This window comes from Miniopterus schreibersii (assembly GCF_964146895.1).
Source record: "Miniopterus schreibersii genome assembly, chromosome: 18".
NCBI lineage: Eukaryota > Metazoa > Chordata > Mammalia > Chiroptera > Miniopteridae > Miniopterus > Miniopterus schreibersii.
In genome coordinates, this window is record NC_138121.1 from 12,850,482 (window position 1) to 12,875,290 (window position 24,809).

At 45.4% G+C, this 24,809-nt stretch overlaps 1 protein-coding gene across 3 annotated transcripts in view; it reads right to left on the bottom strand.

Annotated features, from left to right (window-relative positions):
* The window catches only part of CDH11 (cadherin 11), a 119,917-nt gene that overhangs the window by 14,466 nt on the left and 80,642 nt on the right, over positions 1-24,809 (bottom strand). For 2 of the 3 annotated variants that reach the window (XM_081119670.1, XM_081119672.1), the window contains 8 exons: positions 21,679-21,973; positions 19,592-19,711; positions 17,377-17,544; positions 13,989-14,176; positions 7,924-8,177; positions 5,399-5,535; positions 4,014-4,147; positions 3,662-3,779 (listed from right to left, as the gene is read on the bottom strand). In XM_081119670.1, the coding sequence (XP_080975796.1) occupies positions 3,662-3,779; positions 4,014-4,147; positions 5,399-5,535; positions 7,924-8,177; positions 13,989-14,176; positions 17,377-17,544; positions 19,592-19,711; positions 21,679-21,973 (1,414 nt within the window). Of the gene's footprint in view, positions 1-3,661; positions 3,780-4,013; positions 4,148-5,398; positions 5,536-7,923; positions 8,178-13,988; positions 14,177-17,376; positions 17,545-19,591; positions 19,712-21,678; positions 21,974-23,340; positions 23,415-24,809 lie in introns of those variants that run through there. The other variant, XM_081119671.1, reaches the window with a different exon arrangement.

Sequence of the window (24,809 nt, forward strand, 5' to 3'; positions counted from 1 at the left end):
AAACCCTCAGACGCTTCGGTTATTTCCCTCATTTGGCAGCATCGCCTTGAGCCATCTCGGAAGCCTCTGTTGCCTCTTTTCCTTCCTTATCTAGAAAAATGGGGATAAAAATACTCAACATGCCCGCCTCCTAGGGCTGTTTGAGAAATTAGGTGACAAATTAATGAAGAACAAGACAGATGAGAGGGGCAGGTCTCAGCATTTCTTTTCCATGGCTCTTCTCTTATCCGTTACACGTCTCCTGTGTTTTCTGAGATGCCGTTCAGTCTGATATTTTCAGAGTAAATGCATCTCAAAACCTGGGCGGATCAGCTCTGCATCTGCCCAAACAGCACCCTTCTCGATACTGACAGCCCAGGCGGGACGTCAGTGTTGAACGTTAGTATCCCCGGTGTCTGTCCCCGGACAACAGCAGGGTGACTGCCAGAGGGACAGGGGGCAGGGAGGTAGAAGAGGGTGGGGGGGGTAAATGGTGATGGGAGGAGACTTGACTTGGGGTGGTGAGCACCCAAAACAGTATACAGGTGATGTACAGTTGTATACCTGGCACCTTTATAATTTTATCACTGAATGTCACCCCAATAAATTCAATTTTAAAAAAAAGACGCCCAGTGCTTACACCGAGTTAGGCAAACACAGCCCCGAGTGTTTACATGGCACGGTGCAGTAAACGCTCAAGGAGAAAGGAGGCCGATGCTTTCCCTCAGCACGACGCCAGCCATTACCGCATGTTTTCTACGGGAAACGGTCTCGGCCCAGAACCTTGGTAGCTCAGTGGGCTATTAATAGGATGTGGAACGTGATTACTCCTTTTGGATCGCTTCAATATGTAATTACTTTTAGGAGCTGGTAGAAAGAAACTCTATTAAATGATAATTATAGGACTGTATTTGCTTTAAGGTTTCGTAATAGCTCTAAACACGGGAGTTTTCATTAACTGTTTGCCATAGTTAATAAAGTCATTTTTCTCAAAAAGTAGCAATTTCCTGCAAAAGTGGTGGCTCCGATCTAGGATGAAACTCTTAAATAGCAAAGGGCAGGGGACACAGAGTGGGCAGCGGGTTGGCTCATCTACGGGAACATAATCTCCTTGAAAATAGAGACGGCATCCTTGAAGCATGGTGATAGTGGGACGTGCTTACAACTCCCTAGAGAACAGTACACCTTGGTGTAATGTTTCAGAAGGTTAACAGCGACTAAATATTATTGCACACATAAAAACGAGACGACAAGGCCGATGATGGAGGTGATGTTGGCACGGCGAGGAAAGCCTCGAAAACACCCGCTGTTTCAGGAGCTGTCCGGGGATAAGGGGGGGGGGGGGTGCGGGAAACAGATCCAGCAGTGAGGCCTCAGGTGAAAGTTGTGGGTTATACAAACACACAGATAAATGTCTGACCACAGGTATTTGAGAAAACAGGTAATAAAAGAGGTGGTAGCATAAGAGGTCCATGAGAACACCCCACTATTGATGAAAATAATTGTATGTTGAAATTTGTTGTTGTTGTGTTTAATCATAAAACTGACGTAAGCCTAGTCCGAAACAATGTAGCCATCTACCAACCCACGGCTGATAGGAAATAATTTGGGAATTAAGAAAATTCCAGGAGTGGAGATAGGGATTCGCAGAAACTCAAAGGTGCACACATATGGTAGAAAGTATGATAAAAACACTGCTATGCCGTCTTGGTCAGTTCAGCTCGGTGAACAGGAATGTCCACTGCGTGCCAGGGTCTCCCTGCTTTGCAGAAACGCACCTTTGCCAAAGGAAATGCCTTCATGGCATCTGTGCACCACGGAGGCGCATGCACTCCCAGCTGAGAATTACTCATCTACTTCAGCGCTCTGCAAATTCTCTCGAAGGGCCTTACGGGGCTCACGTGTGCACAGGAACCAGAGCCAATAAGTACAAGAAAAATCCTAGGTTAAATATAATAGTACTGAGCTCCAAGTAACGTTTCTGTTTCAAAATGGTGGAAATCATTTACAAAGTGAATCAGAGGTTGTTTGGTTGGGTTCCTTTAAAATGCATTTCTCTCCCTCTAACTTCCTTCACACCCTGGCTTTCGAGAGCATGTTCCCTTCAGAAAGCAAGGCATCGGGAGCGGAAATCTCTGTCACAGCACCTAGGACAGTCTACCCCCTAGTCTCATTTAATATGTGCTTGATTTAGAAGGACCATGTTTAAATGCTCAAGTCAGCCCTGGCCTGTGTGGCTCAGTTGGTTGGGCACCGACCCGTGTGCTGAAAGGCAGCAGGTTTGATTCCTGGTCAGGGCACAGGGTGGGTTTGGGCTTAATCCCCAGTAGGGGGCTTGCAGGAAGCAGCCGCTGAATATTTCTCTCTCTCTCCTTCTCCCTTCTTCTCTCTCTAAAAAATCAATTTAAAAAAATCTTTAAATGCTCAAATCAGTTCAAGAAGCAATAATAAAGTAGGTCAGATCATATCCCCTCAAATCCAAGAGGCATGGGGAACACTCCTCTGCTTTAATAATCACCCAGTAGGATGCAATGGTTATGGTGTAAGCTCTAATCCCTGAGGGCTGGGGTTTAAAATCTAGATCTAACTCCTCCATAGCTGATAGACTTTTTTAAATTTTATTTTTCACTTACAGTTTACATTCAATGTTATTTTGTATTAGTTTCAGGTATACAGCATGGCAGTTAGACAGTCATACAAAGTGTTCCCCAATATTTCTAGCACCCTATCATTGACCATGTTCATTTATGACACTGATAATAGTGATGACAGTGAGGAGGAAAGCAATACTACTTGTTAGGTTAACGTAAGATCCTATCAGCCTGATTTCAGTCGCTGAGAGAGCAATCAACCTATAACCTAGCACACAGCTAGCCCATAACTTACGAAAACGTATGCACTCAGGAGGACGGCCTTTTATTCCTATGCCCGATGATGGCATTTGCCAGCCTGTTTTTACAGACCCGTATTGTCACAGGTTTATAGGAACAGCTGCAGACCAAAATCGCCTGGCTGGGAGTTCAAGAAACTTATTTTTTCATCCTGCCTCTGCCACCAACTCTGTCAAGGGACTGCATCAGTTTGGATCTATACAACAAAAGCAACCTGAAGGATCTGCCGTGGGAAGCAGAAAGCATTTGAGCCTTCCATGCTCCCTGTGGCCACGCGACGCTTTGTCCCGCCCCTGCCGCCAGTCATCCTTCAGCCACCTTCAGGGGTGCAGCTCTGTACCCAGCTACACCGCATCCAAACTCTGCAATGGAAGCGAAGGCCAGCGGAAAAATCCCATCACCTTGCAAAGCTGAACGCATTGCTTTTAATGCTCTACTTGATATCAATATTCATAAAGCCACACTCCCCCCCAAGGGTTCATCAGCCTCTTAAAAAATGACAAGTGGAGTTGTTTGCATACCGGCCCTGTAAGCTTCCCCACTCCGTCTCCCCACTGCGTCACGAATATCAAGGCCAGCAACAGCGACAAAAGAAAAATAGAATTAGACTCACTCACTCCTAGGCGCCAACTGAGCCCATGTCTCAAAATAAAGATGGCGTTATTATTTCTTGCTTGCTCTTGGACAGAAAGGCATTGGTAGGATTGGGGAAACCATGGGTGCTCTGCAGTGTGCAGGCCATTTGGTTCCCACCCCGGCTTCTCTGAATGCACAGGGACCCTGGTACGAACCTCTGTTGTCTCTGACTGTGAAATTGGGATTGTGAATGATTTCAGGGGGTAGACTGAAGATAAATCTTGGTCCATTGGCTGTGTCATCCTTGTCGTCAGCACTAATTGTAACAATCGGCTGAAAGAGAAAGGTGGCCCATAAATAAACCATGCTGACATCGGCACATCATTTATTTAAAAATTCCTGGCTGGCTAAGAAACCTGGTTGGAATGAGAGAACATAGTTTCCAGAGCTAAACTGGGGCTCTGCAGCTTTCCTGGGCAGCGGCAGGTAGCTCCACCTGATGCTCTCAAGACCAAACTCGATGCCCAATGCCTTGCTCATGGCCAGGGAAGGGGAAAGCAGTGTTACCTGGTTAGAGAGGGGCTTGGTCTGATCACTCTCACAGATGAAGCCTTCATATGGGGCAGCAAACTTGGGAGCGTTGTCATTGACATCAAGGATCTTGATGGACACGGGGACTTTGGCTTCCTGATGCCTGTTGTCTGGAAAGAGAGAATTCAATCAGTGCCAGGGAGGAATCCACATTGGTCCAAGGTTGTCCCTGGGAAGGAATAAGCTCCAGCCACTTATCCAGGCAGTGTAGGGAAGGGCATTGTTGGATTGTTGGCATGAAAGACACCTGAAGAGTGAAGTACGGTAGGTCCAGGGTGAGGGAGATGTCCTGAGATAAATGTCAGTATTAGACCAGTCAGAACTCAACCACTTTTCCATTTCTGCTGACTCTGAAGCCGGGGTTATATTCTAAATGCTCAGGATAGAGCCTGGCACCCCTGAGTGTAGTTCCATAGCAGCAATTCTCAAACTGGGGTTCCCCAGAGCAGCAGCAGAACTATCTGGGAACTTTTTGGGAATGAAAACATTCAGGCCTCACCCAAGACCTACTGAATCAGAGGCTCTGAGGGTGTGATCTGGAAATCCTACAACAAGCCCTCCATGATATTTGAACACATGATCAAGTTTGAGAACCACTGGTCTACAGGTAAACAAGAACCCACAAATCTTGGCTCTGGGTTTAAACAAAACTGAGTGATAGAAAAAGTGGGGAATCCAACAGCAATGGTTATGAGTTTCAAGCTGCTGGGGGCTATGAGCTCACTTGCCAAGTCTGTACCTAGTTGTGCCAGAGAAAACAAAAACATACCTATGTATTTACTTATATTACTAGAATCAGGGGTGGGGAACCTTTTTTCTGCCAAGGGCCATTTGGATATTTATAACATCATTGGAGGGCCATACAAAATTATCAACTTAAAAATTAGCTATGAAGCCCAGCCGGTGTGGCTCAGAGGTTGAGCATCAACCTATGATCCAGGAGATTGCCATCTGATTCCCAGTCAGGGCACATGCCCAGGGGGCGTGCAGGAGGCATCCAATCAAGGACTCTCTCATCATTGATGTTTCTCTCTCTCCCTCTCCCTCTCCCTTCCTCTCTCTGAAATCAATAAAAACATGCTTTTAAAAAAATTTGGCTATGAAAAAAGCTCTTAGATTTATTGAATTTCAAGTCCCGCCTGCGGTTGTATTGGCAGGGCCAGACCTATATGGCCCATGGGCCGGACGTTCCCCACCCCTGGACTAGATAGACAACCAAAAATAAATTTTAAAGGTTGAAAAACATGTTTAAGACTAAAAAATTTATTCTATCTCAGCTATCTGTCCCTTCCCAGAGTACACAGAGTCTGAAGGAACAGTACTTGGTAAGGCAGAATCAAAACCCCGCGAAGAGCACTTACGGATTTCTGCTGCAAACACAGATATGTTGAGCCAGGCAGTTTCCTCTCTATCCAAAGGTTTCGTAGTTTTAATAAAACCATCCTCTGGATTAATAGTGAAAAACCTGTCGAGGTCAGTATGACGATCGATTGAATACCTAAGCAGAATGCAAATGAGGCAATTAGAGGAGACATTCCAAGCAGTTTAATATGTGAATATCTTCTCTATGCTATATTTAAAGCAACTTTTTCAATGAGTTGCTTGAGTTGGGTTTTCTTTTTAATCAAATTTACTTTTCAAACTTCGTACGTACATGAATCTTTTATAGAAATCGTTTTGCCACAGTAGAATTCTTTATTCAGTACAATGAATGAAAGAGCTGTTCAGCATATTTGATTGAGAAGCATAATAACTCGTTGCATATTTCTCCATATTTACTACAATCACCCACCCTCTGAATATTTATGAAATTGCATTTGGGAAGTAGGTCTGCCTTGCTCCCAAACTATTCAGAAAGTCATAAAGGTATCAAACTTCGCCAGATTTTTGCATGAGAGATATTAAATAGTTCCCAGCTTATCTAAATTTATCATCAAGGATCATTTATGGTCCTAAACAATCAGCTTTCAACTTACTTAAAGGAAAATGCGAACTGCATTTTGAGCAAACTCGTTTATAGCTTGTTTGCTTAGTTTAGGGGCTCTCAGGTGTGGCACTGTTGGAGGCGTGAGAGATTCCTGCCGAGGAAGCTAAGAGGAGGGAAGATCTGAGGAAAGCAATTGGAAAGGAAAGTGTGTCTAATGCCACAGAGCCTAAGAAAAAAGATACACAAAATGCCCATGCAGCTAAGAGTCCAGGTGACACAGTAAGGCCTGACCTGTATGTCCAAGAACACAGGTTCCTTTAGAGGTGAAGATAAGTGATTAGGAAAGTAGGTAGCGAGGATAGGAGACCCCGTGAGTAAAAAGAGACCCAAGTGGGTGAGGGGGTGTGGTTCAGGGGGGCTGTTCTGAGCACCTCTGGCTAATCACGGACGCGGGACTTGCCTGCATGCACGAAACAGCTGCCACTTAAACATGACCCAAATAACCAATCGCAGAAATGGGTCCTCGGAGGCCACGCGGCGGAGAGGAAGTCAGCAGCTGCTGCGCGCGTTTACACAGCGTCACTCTTCTCAAAAGTCGCTAACACACCTCGCTCGCTATTCGAGACCAAAGCTAAGTCTTTTAGAATTCATACCAAGAACATTTTTGAGTAGTTTAAAGGTGGTGCAATGACCCTCAGCCAGCATGTAATGCATCTTCCTGCACACAGAGAGCTCAGTGCTCAAACCTTTGCGGGAAATCTCAGGAGTGCGGCTTGGCCAGAGTAGAAAGCTCAGCATGGACTCAGGATAGGTGTTGACTAAAATACCGACTGGCCACGCGCCTTTGAGGAATTCAGACCATCGGCCTGAGCCTCAGTACGCCCAGCTGTGGGATCCGAAAGAAGTTAGAGCCTCAAAAAGTGTCTGAGTGTTAACTTGAACTTAGTGCAACATGTCATTGGAACCAAGAAGATGCTCAATAAAGGGCAATTCTCTTCCTTTCTCCCAGAAGTAAAAATGTTCACGAACTGAAAGGCAATGGAGCCCTGGCTGATGCGGTTTAGTTGGTTGGAGCATCATTCTGTACCCCAAAAGGTCTCAGGTTCGATTCCCCGCCAAGGCATATACCCAGGTTGCGGAGTCAATCCCTGGTGAGAAGGCAGTTGGTCAATGTTTCTCTCTTTCTCCCTCTGTCCTTCCCTCCCTCCCTCTCCCTTACTCTCTCTCTGAATTCAGTAACAACATATCCTTGAGTGAGTACTGAAAAATAAATAAAGGCAATGGAATAGTGTTTACATTCGGAACTTCCTTCTGCTCTCTCAGCATTTTCTTTGGTGTAAATAGAAAAATTCCCTTGTCCATGACAATTTTTTGTCATGCTCAGGTCTGCACACCCAGGAGAGTGACCGGAGCATAGGAAGGCATTCCATAAGTTATAATTACTCTACTTAATTTATAATTAGTATTTATATTTCCCCTCAGTTCCCCGAGGCCCACAGGCCTAGCTGAGGGTGACATCGCTGGGAAATCTGCTCCAGAGAGAAATTACGTAACTTATTATTATTATTTTTTTAAATATACATCTTTATTGATATCAGAGAGAGGAAGGGAGAGGGAGAGAGAACATTAATGATGAGAGAGTCATTGATCGAGCCCGCAACCCGGGCATGTGCCCTGACTGGGAATCGAACCCCGATAGCCTGGATCCTAGGTCGACGCTCAACCGCTGAGCCAAGCCCGGCCGGGCGAAATTATGTAACTTAAACAAGCCTATGGAAAAAGCCAACAGCAGACTCGAAGTAGACACCTAACTTCCAAATCTTAATCTTGTTCACATTGCATTGAACCCGATTGTCTTGGGCCCTTTTGAAACTGAAGGACATGGTTTCTGCGGGGCTTTCCTTACCCCTCTGGCCTCTAAAATTCCCCATCCAGGCTTTCACAATGACTCCGTCGTACCTTATCGGGCTGTTGGCAGCATCAGGGTCTTTGGCATGTACTCTCCCGACCACAGTGCCAGCGGCTGCATTTTCTTGGACTTCGTGAATGTAACTTGGGGCCAAGAACACAGGGGGCTCATCAGCATCTTCCACTGCGATCTTGACGGTCACCGTGTCCTTGAAAGGCCCGTTGCTTATGAACTTCGGGTCGATGTGCACATTGGCCGCCTCTACCTTCAGGCTGTACGCTCTCTTGGTTTCAAAATCTACGGGCTGGCAAGAAGGAAGAGAAGATTGGCAACCGATTCCTTGAAAGAATAATGAAGGAGAAAGGCCTGCTTGTTTCGCAGGGCAGGGTGTGCAGTTCCTCAAAGCGAGAAAATCAGTGTCTATTCAATATCCAATTACCTGAGCCACTTGGTCAGAAAATCAGACAAATCAATGGCTGAACCTTGGGAGATGCTTAATGGGCAAGTCTAGGAGCACATGACCTGAAATGAACCTCATTCTATGTAACAACACGAAGGCTGCCAAAGCCCCTAAAAATCACCCACGATGAGGAGGAATTAAAACACTATAGAAATAAATGTTATAGACGATTCTGTAAAGTCCCGAGACTCTTGGTAATAAAAGTACCCACTGAAGTCAGCCAGAGGGGTCTTATTAGATGACTGCCCCCCTCCACACATACACACCTCCGGCTTAATCCTGTTGACAGTCTCATTTTTTTAAGTTTCTGACCCTATAACCTTTTCCAAAGTCTGGGACCCTGACCGGCAGCGGCCCATGAGATGACTCAGGGAGGTTTATGAGCGATTTCGGTGGGTCGGGTTTGTCGGATCACATTTACTGAGTTATTGACACAATTATTCCAGTTCTTCCGCTTCTGAACACATCGAGGCTATCTCAGCATGATGCTGCGTTTTAACATATCCCATATGCTTCCTAACCTCCCTTTTGAGAGACCGCTACAACGCGCTAGTCAGACGATAACGACGCTATTTTGTTTTGACTGTGCTCATTTTTAGGATCCCGTCTATTTATGAGCAAGTCATAGGAAAATAAAAACAGTGCTTCCTTGTTATAAAAATGTATACATATAAAAATGTCCACTTAAAGAAAAATAATTATAAACGACATAGATTTTATACAGATATAAGAAAAAATGGGACGTCGCATTTGAACGGCTGCGGTTACTGGGAAATGGACGGCAAACGCTCCCTAATTCTGAATGGGGCGATACAGTGAATCAGTGGGCAAAGGGTAGGAAGGAAAGCTGGCCCGGCCTTTGTGGCTCAGTTGGTTGGGTGTCAGCCCAGGAACAGCAAGGTCACTGGTTCGATCCCTGGTCAGGGCACATGCCCAGGTTGTGGGCTCGATCTCGGGGGGGGGGGTGCAGGAGGCAGCTGATCAGTGATGTTTCTCTCATCACTGTTTCTATCTCTCTTTCCCTCCTCTCTGTCTAAAAATCAGTAAAAAGATATTTTTTAAAAAAGTAAAACTGTAGCAGAGAAACAAGTCCTCCAGCCTGGGAAACAGGACTTTCTAATTAGCACTTTGGATGATGCTAAACGACCAAATGTTTGGAAAGACTTGGGTCTTTTAAGGCAAACAGCTGCCCGCTGTGCTGTTGTTGCCCGCGTGGCAGATGGGCGCGGGCACAACCGTAGGGTTTAGTCCTGACCCGATTCTACAAAACTCCAAAGGAAGGGTGACTCGAGTCTCAGGAAGGTTAAACACATCCAGCAGCCTGGGCGCTTTCCTGTCATCTTCCCGCCTTCACGCTCCCCAGAGCTGGGGGACGCTCCCGTTTCCTGAAGCAAAGCCTGCCCCAGCTGCTCCACCGTTCTGGAACTGGGCAGAAGGCTACCCTTCGCTGGGTTACTAAGCAGCAGAAAAGAATGGTTTTACTTACAGTCTGAATGTATGAGATCGCTGACGTTTCTCCAAAATCTCTGAATCATTAGATCATTTTTTTTTTTTTTTAAATGGACTACGATAGTTCTGAGACCTGGGAAGTAGAACACTCCTAATCTCAGGGAGTCTGGATGTTCCTAGGGCAGAACCTTTTGACCTTGCTTTAGGATCAGGCCCAGAGCCATGTCTCCAATGGAACGCCCTGCCCTGTTGGCTTGAAGGCCGGTACAGTCATGCTGTAATTCGATCGGTGCTTTTCAGAGCCCAAGCAAAACGCCCCAAATCTTTGCAAACATTTGTCTGGAATGCCCTCTCCTACACTGGTGAGATTTTACTAAGTTTTCTGGTGGTCAGCCCAAACCTCATTGCCTTGAAGAGTCCTGCTCAGCTCCCCCAGACAGATCAAGGGGGTCCCTTAGCTGCCCTCTGCAGCCCCTCATCTCCGGCCGCCGGAAGGTGGGGAGCATCCCAGGGCACCCAGCCGAGCCTTGCTGATTCTTGCTAACCCTCGCCTCCCTGCTGCCCAGGAACGCCTGTACCAGGTGACCGTATGCATCCATCGTCCCGACTAAGTGGGAAGCGGGGCGGATGGAGAGAGTTGCAACATTTACCTAAAACGTATTCCCACCTCCTTCCAAAAAAGATTTAAGGTCGTTGCCCGTGGGATCATTTATAGCCATGTTATGAGTAGCTGAAATAAAGCTAAATGAGGCAACACACTACATAAGCCATAAAAATCTGACTACCCCCTCGTTTGCCAATCCCACCTCGGAAAATTCTCCCTGAGGGACGAATTCAAGAGGAAAACAATATTCAAAAAAGGCATGATGTTTGTTAGACAGAGAAGCATACACACAAAACCCCAAATCCAACTGTGAGATTTTATTAAGGAAATAATGGTCCATCCATAGGATGGGATTTAGGCAGTCATTAAAAACGATTATGTATATTTTACATAACAGCATGTAAAACGTTTACGATGGGACATTACGTTAACAAATCAGATGGCCCTATGATTGCAGCTGTGTTAAATGTTATATATCCACGGCCATATACATGTGGGCAAGGATATAAAGGAATAATTAGACATAAAATGGTTATTAAAATAGAGAATATTTAAAACGCTTCCTAATGCTGCTCTCACACTGTTTTACAAGGAGTTTATTTGGTTGAAAGTGAGTAACTCAGTAACGGTGCCAGGATACCTCTGTGATAAACAGGAGTCCCACTTGGTCAGGGGTGTTGCTGTGAACAGATTGAATTTTCCCCCGGACGCCGACCAAGCCTGCGACAAGTTTCATCTTCATTTTACACTGGCTCCCCTTCAGGTCCCCACCCAGAGGTCCTCTGAAGAGCCTCAGGACCATCCTCTCTCTCTTATGCCCCATTCGGCCCCGACGCTTCCTGGGTCTGACACAGTCAGTGCTCGAGTATTATTTGCTGCTTCCTAAGCGCTTCAATAAATGAATGGCTCTACCTCCTAATATCTCTCGAACTCTCCGTCTTCCCCTCTTCTGCCTTCCCCAGTTCTTTGTAATTTCTCCCTTGAGTTCCAGCAACAGTTTTTCAGCTGGTCCCACTGTATCCGTCTCAAAAGCCTCGAGAATGAACCTACTCAAGTTTCTTAAACCTGTCCTGTTTCCATCGATACCCAATTCCAGGGGGTCCTTCGTGAGCTCTTTTCCTGCCCTTCCCCTCTCCTTATCAATCTGGTCAATTCCTACTCATCTGTGGGAGACTCTGCTGATCATAGATCTTATCACACTCTGTTCCGGCTGGTTCTCAGCTGGAGAGTTCCTCTGCTCTGCTCTGCTCTGCTCACCTCGGGGTTAATGGGGCACGAGGGGTGGGGTGGGGCGGGGGGGTGCGCGCTCCCCCGCAGCTAGTGAGGGGGCCAGGGATGCTGCTAAACATCGCACGATGCAGAGCACAGCTCCATGAAAGAAATATCATCTGTCCCGAAATGTTGTTAGTGCTGAGGCTGAGAAAACTTGCTGTTTCTAGTTGTCATTTCACGTCTCTGTCCTGTTAGGTTGTGACCTCCCTGTAGCCGGGACTCTGTCGCTTTAATTTTAGATGTTCAGCCACTCACACAGGTCCTGCCTGACAAATAATCAATTAATAACTCTTGGTAGAAAAATGGGTTAATAAATCAAGAAATGAGAGGAAAAACTATACTAAATAAGACTTTTTAAATGACAAAAATATCTCCATTATCTCTCCATACCCTTTTATATTATTAAATCACATATAATGACTTCCATGAGGACCCATCATTCTACTCTGTGACATCTGCCTCTGGATTTTTTTTTTCCAGTGGACATTTGGAACCATGTGCTACAAGTTTAAGAAACGAAATAGCATCTTACTCTGTCTTAAACCTACACAGCAGTGCTTTATAGACTATCTGCCTTTTGCTTGGAATAAACACACTGAACTGGGGGGGAAATGTGCGAATTAATCTTATGCAGAGAGCTCATTTGTGACGTGCAGGTTCCATGGGGTGATTTCAGTGTTTCAGGATTTGGGAGACAGAGTGTGTGTTTATGCCCTGAATACATGGAAAACAGGTGACAACCTTAGCATAACCAGCTACCCAATTACTTGAACAGTAAAGGACAGGAGGCAGAAATCGCTGATGTCAATGCTTGTATGTCAGTGTCAAGAAGGAGGGATAGTAACGTTAATTAACGTGCTAAGTTGACAGCTCTGTACTACACACAATTCGTACGGCGACTTTTCCGGAGGAGAAACCAGAGCAAGTGATTCCCCCAGCCCCTGTGGCCAGGCAGCTCATTGTCACTAACGTCAACTTTTCCACGTATCCAAAGCTCACCCCAATTCCATATTCTTTTACAACACAGTCACGCCTATCTTCTCTTTGTTCTGTGTCTCATCTTACTTCTCCCAAACCCAACAATGCCTTCAAATGTTGTGACAGGCCGCCTCCCCCCCCCCCCATCCCTAGAGCACATCTCTCCCTGCCCCTCTTACTGGAAGATTCCTCCCAGGAATTTCCCTCACCCCACCCTCGCTTTCTCCCCAGCCACTGGCCTCTTTTTTGATTCTTCAAATTAAATTTTTAGCAGTGTTACAGTCCTATCTTTTCCATCACACCAAGGAGCTTAATAGTCACACTGGAAAACTCAAGTTGAAAATGAATGCTTGATTGAAACCAAGGTAATCCCATCATCCAGTTCAGACGTGAGGCTCCACACGCTTTGACGATGGAGAGGTGTTGATTTCTCACGTGGTAAATCAGGGGGGAAACCGTTTTAGGAGAGACTTCAGCCATTCCTTCACTTAAGTGAGTCCTAGCTGGCTCCCTTTTATGAGCTCTTTCCGGTCCAGCTCTTTCTAAAATGCCTTGAGAGGGAGGTTTGTTCAGGAGCACTGCAGGATTGAAACCCATGCCTGTGAGTTGCTAGCCTATGACAGTGATAACAGGGGTGAGCTATTTAATCTGTCTGAGCCCCAATCTCCTCATAGTTAAATTGAGGTCTCCTTGCCCATAGGGTTCATACCATCTACTTTTTGTGATTTTTGTGAAAAGTGAAGGAGAGAGTGTTTGGAAGAGGCTCAGGCTTTCTCTGGACAATTTTGAGTATTGGGGAAATGTTAGATTTTTAAAAACAAAGCAAGAAAAACAAAAACAATAAACTTCCCATTGTTGTGAGTTAATCCCAAGGACACGTCGTTACTGACAGTTTAGCTGACTGTTGGGGAAGGACCGTTACTGCTGTTTCTTCGGTTCAGTTTTGAGAGAAAGTCATAGCAATGCAGTGGAACTTGGATGTTTGAGATAGAAAAATTTCTGATCAGCCAATATGAATGGACTGAGCTTGGCAGAGCCACAGGGGGAACTCCACACACTCTCAGGGCTGCTTCTCCAAAATCTAGATTCATCTAGCTGTCTTTCCTTCCATGGCAAAACTGTGCCCAGAACTAACCAGCCATCTCAGGCAGGCATCACACGTCTCCCTTGCTAGCTCCCCCTCTGGAATACAGTTCTGCTATTTCCCCAGAGCTCGGAGCTCAACTGCAAAATCAGGTCCGCTCCTAGTGCCCATATTTGCATTTTCTGACCTCCAGCTCCGTGTGTCCGGCCGCGTGGCCTTGGCAGAGCAGGCCATACCGCCGATACCTGCGATTCCTCCCCTCGCTCACCTTTTTCAGCTTCACCACTCCCTCCTGTGTTTCATAGTCCGTTGTGATTTCGAACAGTTCCATCCCGTCCCCATCAACAATCGTGTACGTGACTAAGCCGTTTTCTCCAATGTCTGGGTCTTTCGCCTTCACTCTTCCGACCTCCTCCCCGGGGACAGCTGCTTCTGACACAGACATCTGGTATACGCCTAAAAGAGGAAGACATCTCGTTTTATTTTCCCTTTTACTCGTCAGCTGTAAGACATTAGATTCCATCGAATCCCAATACATTTCTCAAAGGGTTTGAAATTGAACTTCCTATTGATTGAAAACATGAAAAGAAGTGAGTGGATGGAAGATCCCGCATGGCCTGCCTGTCAAAGAAATGTGTTCTAGAAAGAATGATGAAACAGTACCGGGGTCCGAGACAATACAGTGGGGTCACCTGCCCCGCGAGAGGAGGGAACAGAACGCTCAGCCACGTTTCCCATCGGCGAGTGACGGAGGACCATGCCATCTTCAAACACGCAGACAGCCAAGACGTCTTTTCATACCTTTCAGCGCCATGGCCCTTCTAACTCTGTACCTGACTTTCTTCTCTCTCTTCACCTCCTTCACAGTTTGATCCAACACTAGCTTCCCTGGAAAGGTTTCCCACGGTGTGACCCTGCCGTCCGTATTTATTTCATACTTATTGGGAACTTAATATGTGACAGTCACTGCCCCAGCCCCTGGAAGCTCAGTAATAAATAAAATCGTCAAGATTGTTCCCTAAAGAGAAAACAGGAAATGTGTACACGCTCTGATGTCATTGCGAGGGGGAAGGAAAACACAGCAGGGTAAGGGGAGGGGGGGAAGGAGACGGGGGTGTGCCTGTGTGTAAGTGTGGGACAGCGTGGTATGAAGGTGTGTGCATGAGTGTGTGTGTATATGCGTGTGAGAGATGCGGGTCAGTGTGCATGACTGTGTACCCTTGTGTTAAATACACACGGCTGAGAAGGAGAGAGCTGGAGAGAGAGGTTTTGAATAGTGTGGGCAGGGAAGACATCATCCCTGAAAGAAGGCACCTGAGCTCCCCTGAAGGGGCTGAGCAAGACAAATCATGTGACTCTCTGGGGTTAAAAATGACACACAAAGGAAAAAGCAAATGGCAAAGACCCTGAGGTGGGAACATACCGACTACAGAGCAGCAAGAAGAGGGTGACTGGAGCCTTCTGTTAAGAGATAAGGGTCTGTAGGTAGATTGGGGCCTGATTATGTAAAAAGAAAAGGGGGGGGTTATTATAGGAAATGTCCTACAAGTTTTGTTTAAACTTGGTGGGAAGCCACTGGAAGGTTTTCAGTAGGGAAGCGAGACGTGAGTTGATGTTACTGGCATTTCCATATTTAAAAAGTATCCTATATGCAACAATATGGAGAAGCACGGAATGGGGGTGTTGCCTCCACCACCTCAAGCCGAATGGTTTGGGGCAAGTTACTCAACCTCTGTAAGTTTTAGTTTCCCCTCACACAGAATTTTTTTCAGTTCCAATACTCTGTGTACATTTATGTATATCGTTTGGCTTGGAATACTTTCCATTTGGACCCATCTTCAGCTTGATCAGAGCATGTCCTCCGTATTAAGGGACAAGTGGGAAGTGGGAGTCTGTGGATAACTGACCAATCCCCATGAAGGCTCAGAAACACCAGCTATGAGCTGATTTTCTCCAAATCTCATTTGCGTTCACGGCTATGAAACTGGTCACTGCACCATAGCAATGAGTCTTCGCTGCTGTGTGACTGTGGGAGAGCCAGGGCCTTGACGGCTGTGGGCCAACAATCCTGCTTGGCCTTTACCTCCCGGCTCGCTAGGCAGTGTGACATGACGGGTGGCGAACGGAGCAAGGCTCTTTGAGTGCCCTATGAGCCTGAAGCTCACTGGGGCTGCCGAACCGTGTGCCCGATCAGGCAGAGCAGTCTTCCTTCGCCTCTTCTGGGACCCCTGGACAAGCGGTTGTCGCCTATAAGCCTCTATCTAGTGGCTCCCTTGCCTAGCTCGCTGTCTTTGGAGTCCTCTGAGCGACCACAGCACCGTCATGGGGCCATATTTGGTTCCTTCTTTGTTCTCTCATTTGCAAAAAAGGGTCATCTCTCAGGCGATAAACTCATAGGCTCTGCCCGCTACTCTCCTAATGTAATGAAGACACGTTCGTGGTGAACGTATGTACACCAGCAGCACTGGCATCATTATGATCAAGCTGTACCTTTGCTATACCTAGACCCACGGAGGCAGATCTGTGTTCAAATGCTGGCTTTGCCGCATTCTTTGGGCAACTTCCTGAGCCTTCCGTGGAACCCAGTTTTACCTGTAAGATGTGGGCTCTTAGACAGATCTGCAGTAGTGGTGACTGTTCTCGAAACCATGGTAGCTGGAGTTAAGCTTATTACTAGCAACCTTTCAAAATGATTTTTTTCTTTCATTTCCCTCAGTAATCCTATACATTTTGTAGAAGGATGGACATACTCCCTCAGATAATCATGGCTAACATTTGTTGACAGCTTATGCCAGATATCACGAAGATTTTATACCAGCTCATTTAGTTCTGACAACATCCTGTTAATTTGGTCCTATAGAAGACCGTATTCTCCAAAAATGGCCAAATCATCTCCCGTCCCCCATGCTGTTTCTTTAACCTGACTTTGCCAGTCCTTCTGTTGAAAGGTGGGGCCTACAAGATCTCCACTTAAATTTGGGCCAGTCTTAAGACTACCGTGGGAATGATGCTGGGGATTTCTGAGGCTAGGTCACAACAGGCAGTACAGTTTCTGCTTGGTGTCCCTGGGGGTTTTGCTTTCAGATCCTATCCAAGCCACTCCGTGGAGAAAGAGGCCCCAAGCCCTATGAGTGAGCCACGTTGGAAGTAGATCCTCTACTCCCAGTGAACTGTCCCCAGATGACACCCTGGAAACAGAAACAAGCAGTCTCTTCCAAGCTTTGCCCAAATTGCAGACTTGTGACAAAAATAAACGATTATTATTGTTTTAAACCATGAAGGTTTGGGCCAGTCGGTTGCACAGCAGTAGATGACTAACTCAGGTACTGTTATACCCAGTTAGAAATGAGAACACTGAGTCAGAGACGGTGTCATTATTTACTAGACTGCATCTGGTAAAATACCAAGCAAAATAGACTTTCTCGGTATCGTGGGACTTTTTATGTCTTTCGTTTCTCCTACTAAATCTATTCCATTTCAGCTTGTATTTTTCTGTTGTTGCTGCTGGTCTTATTTTAGTTTTTTGCAAGAATGACATAAAGGCCACCCATTTTTCTAGACTTTTGCTTCCGAGTTGAGTAGAGCAGGAATGGGGGTCAGGGAAGCCGGCTGGCTGCGGCACCGTTGAAAAGCGAAAGCCAAGCCCACCTACTTACTCTGCGGAAACTTTGGTGGGTTATCATTGACATCGGTCAGCGTGATCGTCACTTTGGTTGTCCCTGAGAGTCCACCCATGTGTCCGCCCATGTCCTTGGCCTGGATCACCACGTGGTACTCCTCCTTGGCTTCCCTGTCCATGTTGGGAAGGGCTGTTCTGATGATACCTGGGCAGGGGAGCAGAAAACAGATATTCACTTATATATATAATAACATTATAACCAAAAAAGTGCTAGGTCCAGGGGTACAAAGGTGAGTGAGTCAGCACCTACCCTCACAGAAGAGCTACTTCAACATGATAATTATAACCCAAAGCAGCTGTACCTGGAGCGTCATATAGATGTACTTTCCAGTAGACTGTTATTTTTATTTAAAAAAAATATATCTTTATTGATTTCAGAGGGAGGAAGGGAGACAGATAGAAACATCAATGATGAGAGTCATTGATCAGCTGCCTCCTGCATGCCCCCTACTGGGGATCGAGCCTTTAACCTGGGCATGTGCCCTGACCTGGAATCAAACCTCAATCTCCTTGAATCATATGTTGATGCTCAACTGCTGAGCCATACCGGCCGGGTGAAACTGTCATAATTAATGTAGCATTGAAATTTTATGTTTTATATATTATATTTCAAGTGCAAGTAATAGCCTCATATTCTCAGGTATAACACATAAAGATCCCGAATATGGAAATATTTGAGGGTATCCATGAGTGAAACCACGCTTGTGGATTGTCAGTGGAATCATTTGAAAGTCTATCCCTGCATGCCATTTTTAGAAACATTTCTATGGTCCATATTAGGTTAAAATCAGAAGGCATATGTTTCATGCAATACTTTAAAATGTTAATATTAAAATTTAAGAGTATACCAGTTGTGTTAAAAGTATACACAATGCTTAAACAAACATTTACTCTACAATTACCTATCACTGATATCAATGATAAATTATGATGTAATTCTGCAAGATCCTTGGATATTAGCACATGATTTATATAAAAACCAGGCTCACTTAAATCTCTTGGGAACATGTGCAAGCTTTTTCCTTCTGTACGTACGGCACCATTTATAATGGAAATACAAAGAGCATCGTGGAAGCCTTAAGTCCCTAACTCTCTCATACCCCCCAATGTCTGCATGTTTCTCAGAAAAACCCTTGATCTCACTGCGCCCCATTCTCCTGATCTGTAAATAGTTTGATGAGTCCCTGAAACAAAGAAGGTTGCAAGTAGAGTCCCCCACCAGTTCTGAGCATCTCAAGAGTTGAGATGAAATCCCACATTCATCCTTGGTTACACTGGGAAGGCTAAATGAAAATGCTTTTGATGAAACCAAAGCAAGGAGCCCCATAAACTGTGATCTAAAGCAAAGTGGCTACCAATAAATGATGACACAGGTGAGCGGAAATAACATCAAGTAAATGAGCAAACTATCTGATTGGTAGACTGTGTGTATACATATAAACATAGGTGCATTGGATAAATGTTTAACAATAAATGTGAATTATTTGTAAACATATATGGGCGTATCGTAGAAAAAAGGAGGGGGTTTAGGGGGTAATGTGGGGACATGGATTGCATGGGATTTTAGTGTGTATTCCAGTGAAAGGATCTTCACATCAAATTTGGCAGAGATGAAGTGAAACCCTTTGCTTTGGGTTGTTGCATTTGTTCATTCTCTTGATTTGCTACTCGTTTTCTGTAAGAAATGAGCAGAAGCATCCTTCTGGATGCTCAGGCCCATGGGGCATCTGTCAGCGCAACAGAAGAGGCTGGGAAAGTGTTGGTTCCCAGAGGCACGTGAGCACTAGCACCCGACCCCAGCACTCCGCGCCCTGGCCTTCGGGATCGGCCAGTTTTATATCAGCCCTCAAGTCTGTAGTCTCTTCCTTTGGATCCACCATTCAATTTTAAAATAAAATTTAAATATTTTAAGATAAATCCTTAAAATTTAAGTTGACTTCTCAGACACAGTTTTAAGATAAAAAGCTGCATTTTAAGGTTATATTTATTGTGAGATAATTAAATATAGACAGAAACAATAACACATACGGTTGATCGGATGTCAGGCAGGTGCATAGAGTCCCATACTCGCGCTAACCCTGGGAGTTGGCCCTTTTTGTATTTGAGGCAGTGGGGAATCAACTAGGCTGAGCGAGCAGGTCTGGGATCCTCACTCACAACGTGTCACAAGACACAGTGGCATTTCATGGTACCTGTCTGTGCTTCCACCGAGAAGTAGGGTTGTCCCTCGAGGATACTGTACACTAGCTTGGCGCTGTTCCCATAGGTGGGGTCATCTGCATCGGAAGCTGTCACTTGGATCACTGATGTTCCTTAAAAGGGAAATAGATTCATTAGCAGCAGCCCCTCAGCTTTTCAAATTCTATTCTCGTTTACAAAGTTCCACCTTAAAATTAAAAATGGAGGTTATCTAACATGCTTTCATTTTCCTGGGGTCAAAATGCAAAATAGCCTCCCTCCCTCCCTCCCTCCCTCCCTTCCTTCCTTCCTTCCTTCCTTCCTTCCTTCCTTCCTTCCTTCCTTCCTTCCTTCCTTCCTTCCTTCCTTCCCTCCTTCCCTCCTTCCCTCCTTTCTTCCTTCTTTCCTCCCTCCCTCCCTCCCTCCCTCCCTCCCTCCCTCCCTTAAATTCCCACACCTTAAAAATGAATTTTCTATATTCATAGTACATCCTGCTGTGCTTGGTAGTTAAAATAATTCTATGGACAGTATTTCAAAAATATTCTGAAACCCATGCAGTTGAAATGTTCAGCCTATCAAATAATTAAATAAAAGCCTTCCCAAAGAGAATAATAAAGGAGAATTGAAGACTACTCGCTTTTCATGGAAGGACAGAATGCAGGCTTCTGTGTGTCACAGAGCCACAGATACACCACTTTATTGCTGCTTTGCAAGCAACGTCGCTAATACTACATTTGAATTAATTTGTGGCTATAAGTACAGTACAGAATGCCGTTCCCTATTGGCCTGACAGTCGCATCTTCCCACCTCTAACGGGTCTGGTAGTCATACAGCAGAAACCACCAGCAGACATCTGGTGCAATGTAAGGTGAGCATTTGTGGGTCAGCATGAGAGCAAACCAGGGAATTGAAGGAAATGAGATTCTGTTTTTCCTAAAAAACATGTTCCTTGATGGACACAAGTATCTGAGGGCATGAAGAAAGGGGGTGGAGATGCTGGAGGGAGAGAACTGGCAATTATCAAACTCCTCTGTGCCAGGCACTGTTTGGGGCACATCCATGTATTCTGCCAGCGTCCCCCTGCTCAGGGTTCTTCTACATCCACTGTACTTGAGAGATACTGGGTATGGAGGTGTGACGTTCTGCAGTCTCTTTTGAAAACTCGGTTATTGCTGGAGTGGAGAGTCTAACCCCCACCCAGCAAGCAACCAAACCCAAGTTCTTCCCAAGACATTTTCAGCAGAGAGGAAAGGTCCCACCTGACACCCCTTCAACACACAAGGTTGCCAGTGATTTCCACCTGGCAAACAATAAATCTCACTTTCTTCTAATTACACTTCTATAATTCCTTATTTCGTGCAAACGACTTTTCTGAGCTCTACCCAGGAAGCCAGGGTACTCTAGGGGTGGAGTTTTATACAGGAGAATGGGCTCTACTTCTACCACCATGGAGCAGCCGGGGCAGTGATGAGCTCTGTATGCTTAGTTTGCATCTAGAATGCCACCAAGTCCATTACAACCCTTCCTACTTTACATCTGTGTTATGTAACCCTCCCCACTGGTTAACCTATTTCTAGCTTGGGTTTCCCATCTGCAAAATATGTCAAATAGGAACCACCTCATTGCAAGGATGAATCCTTACAAAAGTTAAATGCAGTGGTGCATGTACGTCATTAATTAGCACAATGCCTACATGCAACTCACGTTACCATGACTTACTAATTACACATCGGCAGGCCCTAGTTGTGGACGCGTATTATCTCTAATCCTGTGTGACTGGAAACTGTTATTCCCATTTTCCAGAAGGAGAAATTAAGACTAAGAGAATAGCTGTAACTAAGTCCAAGTCACACAGCTAATAAGCCCCAGAGCCAGGATGACCTGGATTCAATCACATGCTTTCCACTTCTCCACACTCCCTCAGAGTTTGTGAGTTTAGATTTGCAAATCTCAGGTCCATTTTGGGAACCTAAGACTACACAAATACAATGTTTATTTGTTATTCCACGATAGGAAGCGCAGCTTAAGTTCTACTACCAGCCCACCCGCCCGCGGAGACACCGGCCTTGCAGGCAGAACGGGTCCCCACAGCTGTACGCACCCACGTTGGACCTCTCGGGCACGTTGGCGTGATAGGTCTCATGCAGGAACTCGGGAGGGTTGTCATTAATGTCCTGGACCTTGACAATGAACTCCGACGGTGGCTCCAGCGGCCGGTTGGTGTCCCTGTCCACCGCCTGAGCCATCAGCGTGTACTGGGCTCTCTCTTCGCGGTCCAATGTCTTGGTAGCATGAATGTTCCCTGATTTGTCATCAATCACAAAAATGGTTCCGGCTCCTTCACCTGAGAGAATGTATTTAATGTTCCCATCACCAGAGTCAATATCGGAATGGAGCTAGAAAAAGAGAAAGTGAGATTTGTAATTCCACGAAGGGTGCACAGGGAGATAGAGACCCATTTACGTGCCATTTGCTACAACACAGACACACACGCACACAGTGAGGAAATGGAATGTTAGAGCAGATAACTTCCTTGGCCAAGGTCACACAGCTGGGAGCAGTGAAGCCAGGGCTCAGGCTGAATTCTGAATTTTTTTAAATTCTAAGACTCATGCTCTCCCTCCCTCCTGCCCACATATAGGCACACATACAAAATATATACACATCCATGTCATTAATCGAGTTATTTTGAAAGAAATATTTGCATGTTACAAATAATTAAAAACAGGCATTTGTGCAATAACTAAGTTTTCTCAGTTCTGATTCCCATTCCTTCATTTGCACCACTGACACAACTCTTGCTACCAGTCCCATGACATATTCTATGCATATGCACGAATACTATACAGATACGTGAATGCCCCGTTTATTTTTATGCAGGAAAGTGCCATAGGGCACAAGTCCCTCTTCCCCGCTGTTTTCCCTCTAAAAATAAATGTGAGTGACGCTTCCACCTCAATACACACAGACTGACCTCCTTCATCTACTGTATGGAAGCCATTATCGTTTCTTTTAGCAGTTTTCTTCCAAAACACACTAACACTGTCTCCAGGATTTTGTTACTACAAACAATTCACGGGTTAGACCTTTCCAGAGGACCTGCTGAGTGGAAGGTGGGAAATCAGGGAATGGGGTGGGGTGGATGGCCTGAGACATCCAGCTTCTCAGACCACAGGAAGAATCTTAAATATCCATAGGTTTCCCCTCTTCTTTCGCAAAGCCCAGAGAAATGTGGTACCTGCCTAAATCCACACCTGGCGGGGCCAGGAAGTCATCGGGGTCTCCTGACTCCCCACCCTGTGCCTTTCTGCCTTCGCTCTGCTCTGTGCTTCACGAGATGAAACTCCCCCAAACCCCATGTCTGATCTCCCTGTAACAATAAACTCACCCTCCCTTGCTGTCCAACCTCGATTTCTGCAGCTTTCATCTTAATCTGCATTCCTCTGCCCTCATTATGCCCTTTGTGGGAAAGATCAGCATTATTTTCACCATTCTCATAGGTTGCAAGAGTAGCTGACAGGACAGAAAGCCCTCAGTTCTACCTACTACATGAGAAAACCTGGTATAAACTAAAAGAAATTTAGCTTATTATTTGTATAATAATAAATTATTATATTATACTATTTTACATTTATTATTATCAATGCCATTTTAATTATTATTATGAAACCAAGGCCTCGGGAGCTTTACCAGAGTTGCAAAACAAGATTGAACATAGTGCTTTGTAAAATTTTTTGTATCCATTCGATTTTTCAAAAATCACCTGATTGATTTGCATTGCCTCCGTGAAACACCAGCTATTTCAGCGCAGAGGGATCCCTATAGATACATACGAATTTGGCAAGACTCTTGGGAATTAAATAGACTTTATTTGATGATCAACTAAAACACTGAAATATTTTAAAATATACTGCCCATAATTTTTTCTTGTTTTCAGATTTCAAAGTCACAAATAAATTCCTTTTTTTCCTTGCCAACAAAGATGGTCCATACAATTGACAACAGCATTTATTAGGTTCAACACAAAAAGCAGTTCGGGAAACCATCCAGTGCTATCAGGGGACCCAGGAGCTGAGGCAAACACAGCCAGTTCCTAACTCCGCAGACGGATGGCTCCCCCTCCGCACAGCACGATGCAGACTGTGCTTCCGGCAAGAAACCCGGGAGCCCGCGGTTTGCCAAATCCCACTTTCTCAGAGCATCTTAAATCACTCAGCCTTCAACGTGGTCAAATCAAAGGTTATTGGGGAACAAGTCAACTAGCCTACCCCCCAATTTGCTGGGAACTACATATCGGCAGTACCTCGAAAGGAAGATCCATAGGATCATTCTTGTGTGCCTGGATTTTAAACATCACTTTCTATTTCATTTTCCCCCCCTCTTTTCCCTGTGCTTCCTCTTAGTGGGCATTCGGAGATGCTGAAACAGCTGTCCAGGTCCTGACTCTCCAGCTCTGCCCCCCAAACACACAGGCTACACCCCATTCGGAAAGTCCCACGGCGGAGTTCTGAGCAATTCCTGCACAGCTCTCCATGTGGCTCAGTCCACACGGCCCCTGCTGCAGCCGAAGGCCCCTCTTCCTCTCTGGGCACAGAGCCCATCTCCTCCATGTAGTGATTTCCCTGCCCTCCCATCTCCCGTGTCGACTTCTATTTTGGGTATAATCTTCCCATTTTGGGGTATAAGTGAATAAAATTCTTTAGTTCATCTCTTAAAAAAAAAAAACTCTTTCCCAAACTTGAACAGTATTATTGAGACACGAACATGGACCTCCTCCAAATGTGTCAACTTGATAAATAGGGAATGCTCTTCCGATGTTTAGGAGCAGCCAAGATAACTTTGTTGGATCTACAAGGCTCAGAAATTAGCACCCTCACATCTGTTCTTGTCCCTTCCCCCTCCGGCTCCTCTTTCCGGTCACAGGTTATTATCTTGGTCTCCAGGAAACCTCCCTTCATCTCTCCCAAATGTTACCATGTAAATTCAAAATTACTCGTATTCAATTTCATCATTACCCTACTCCTCAGTTTGGTTTTCTCAGATGCTCAGGTAAGGCCCCGTTGAGGTCAGGGACTCTTGACACTAGTGCGCCATTTGCCTAGCTCTGCACCTGCACACAGTAGGCTTTCCGTTCTTAGGTATGTGAACACCTGTCTCCTTGTCGTCAGTGTCACTGTTCTCTGAAACACAGCTGCATGCTTTACCCTAAATGATAGTGAGTAGTCAGTTTTT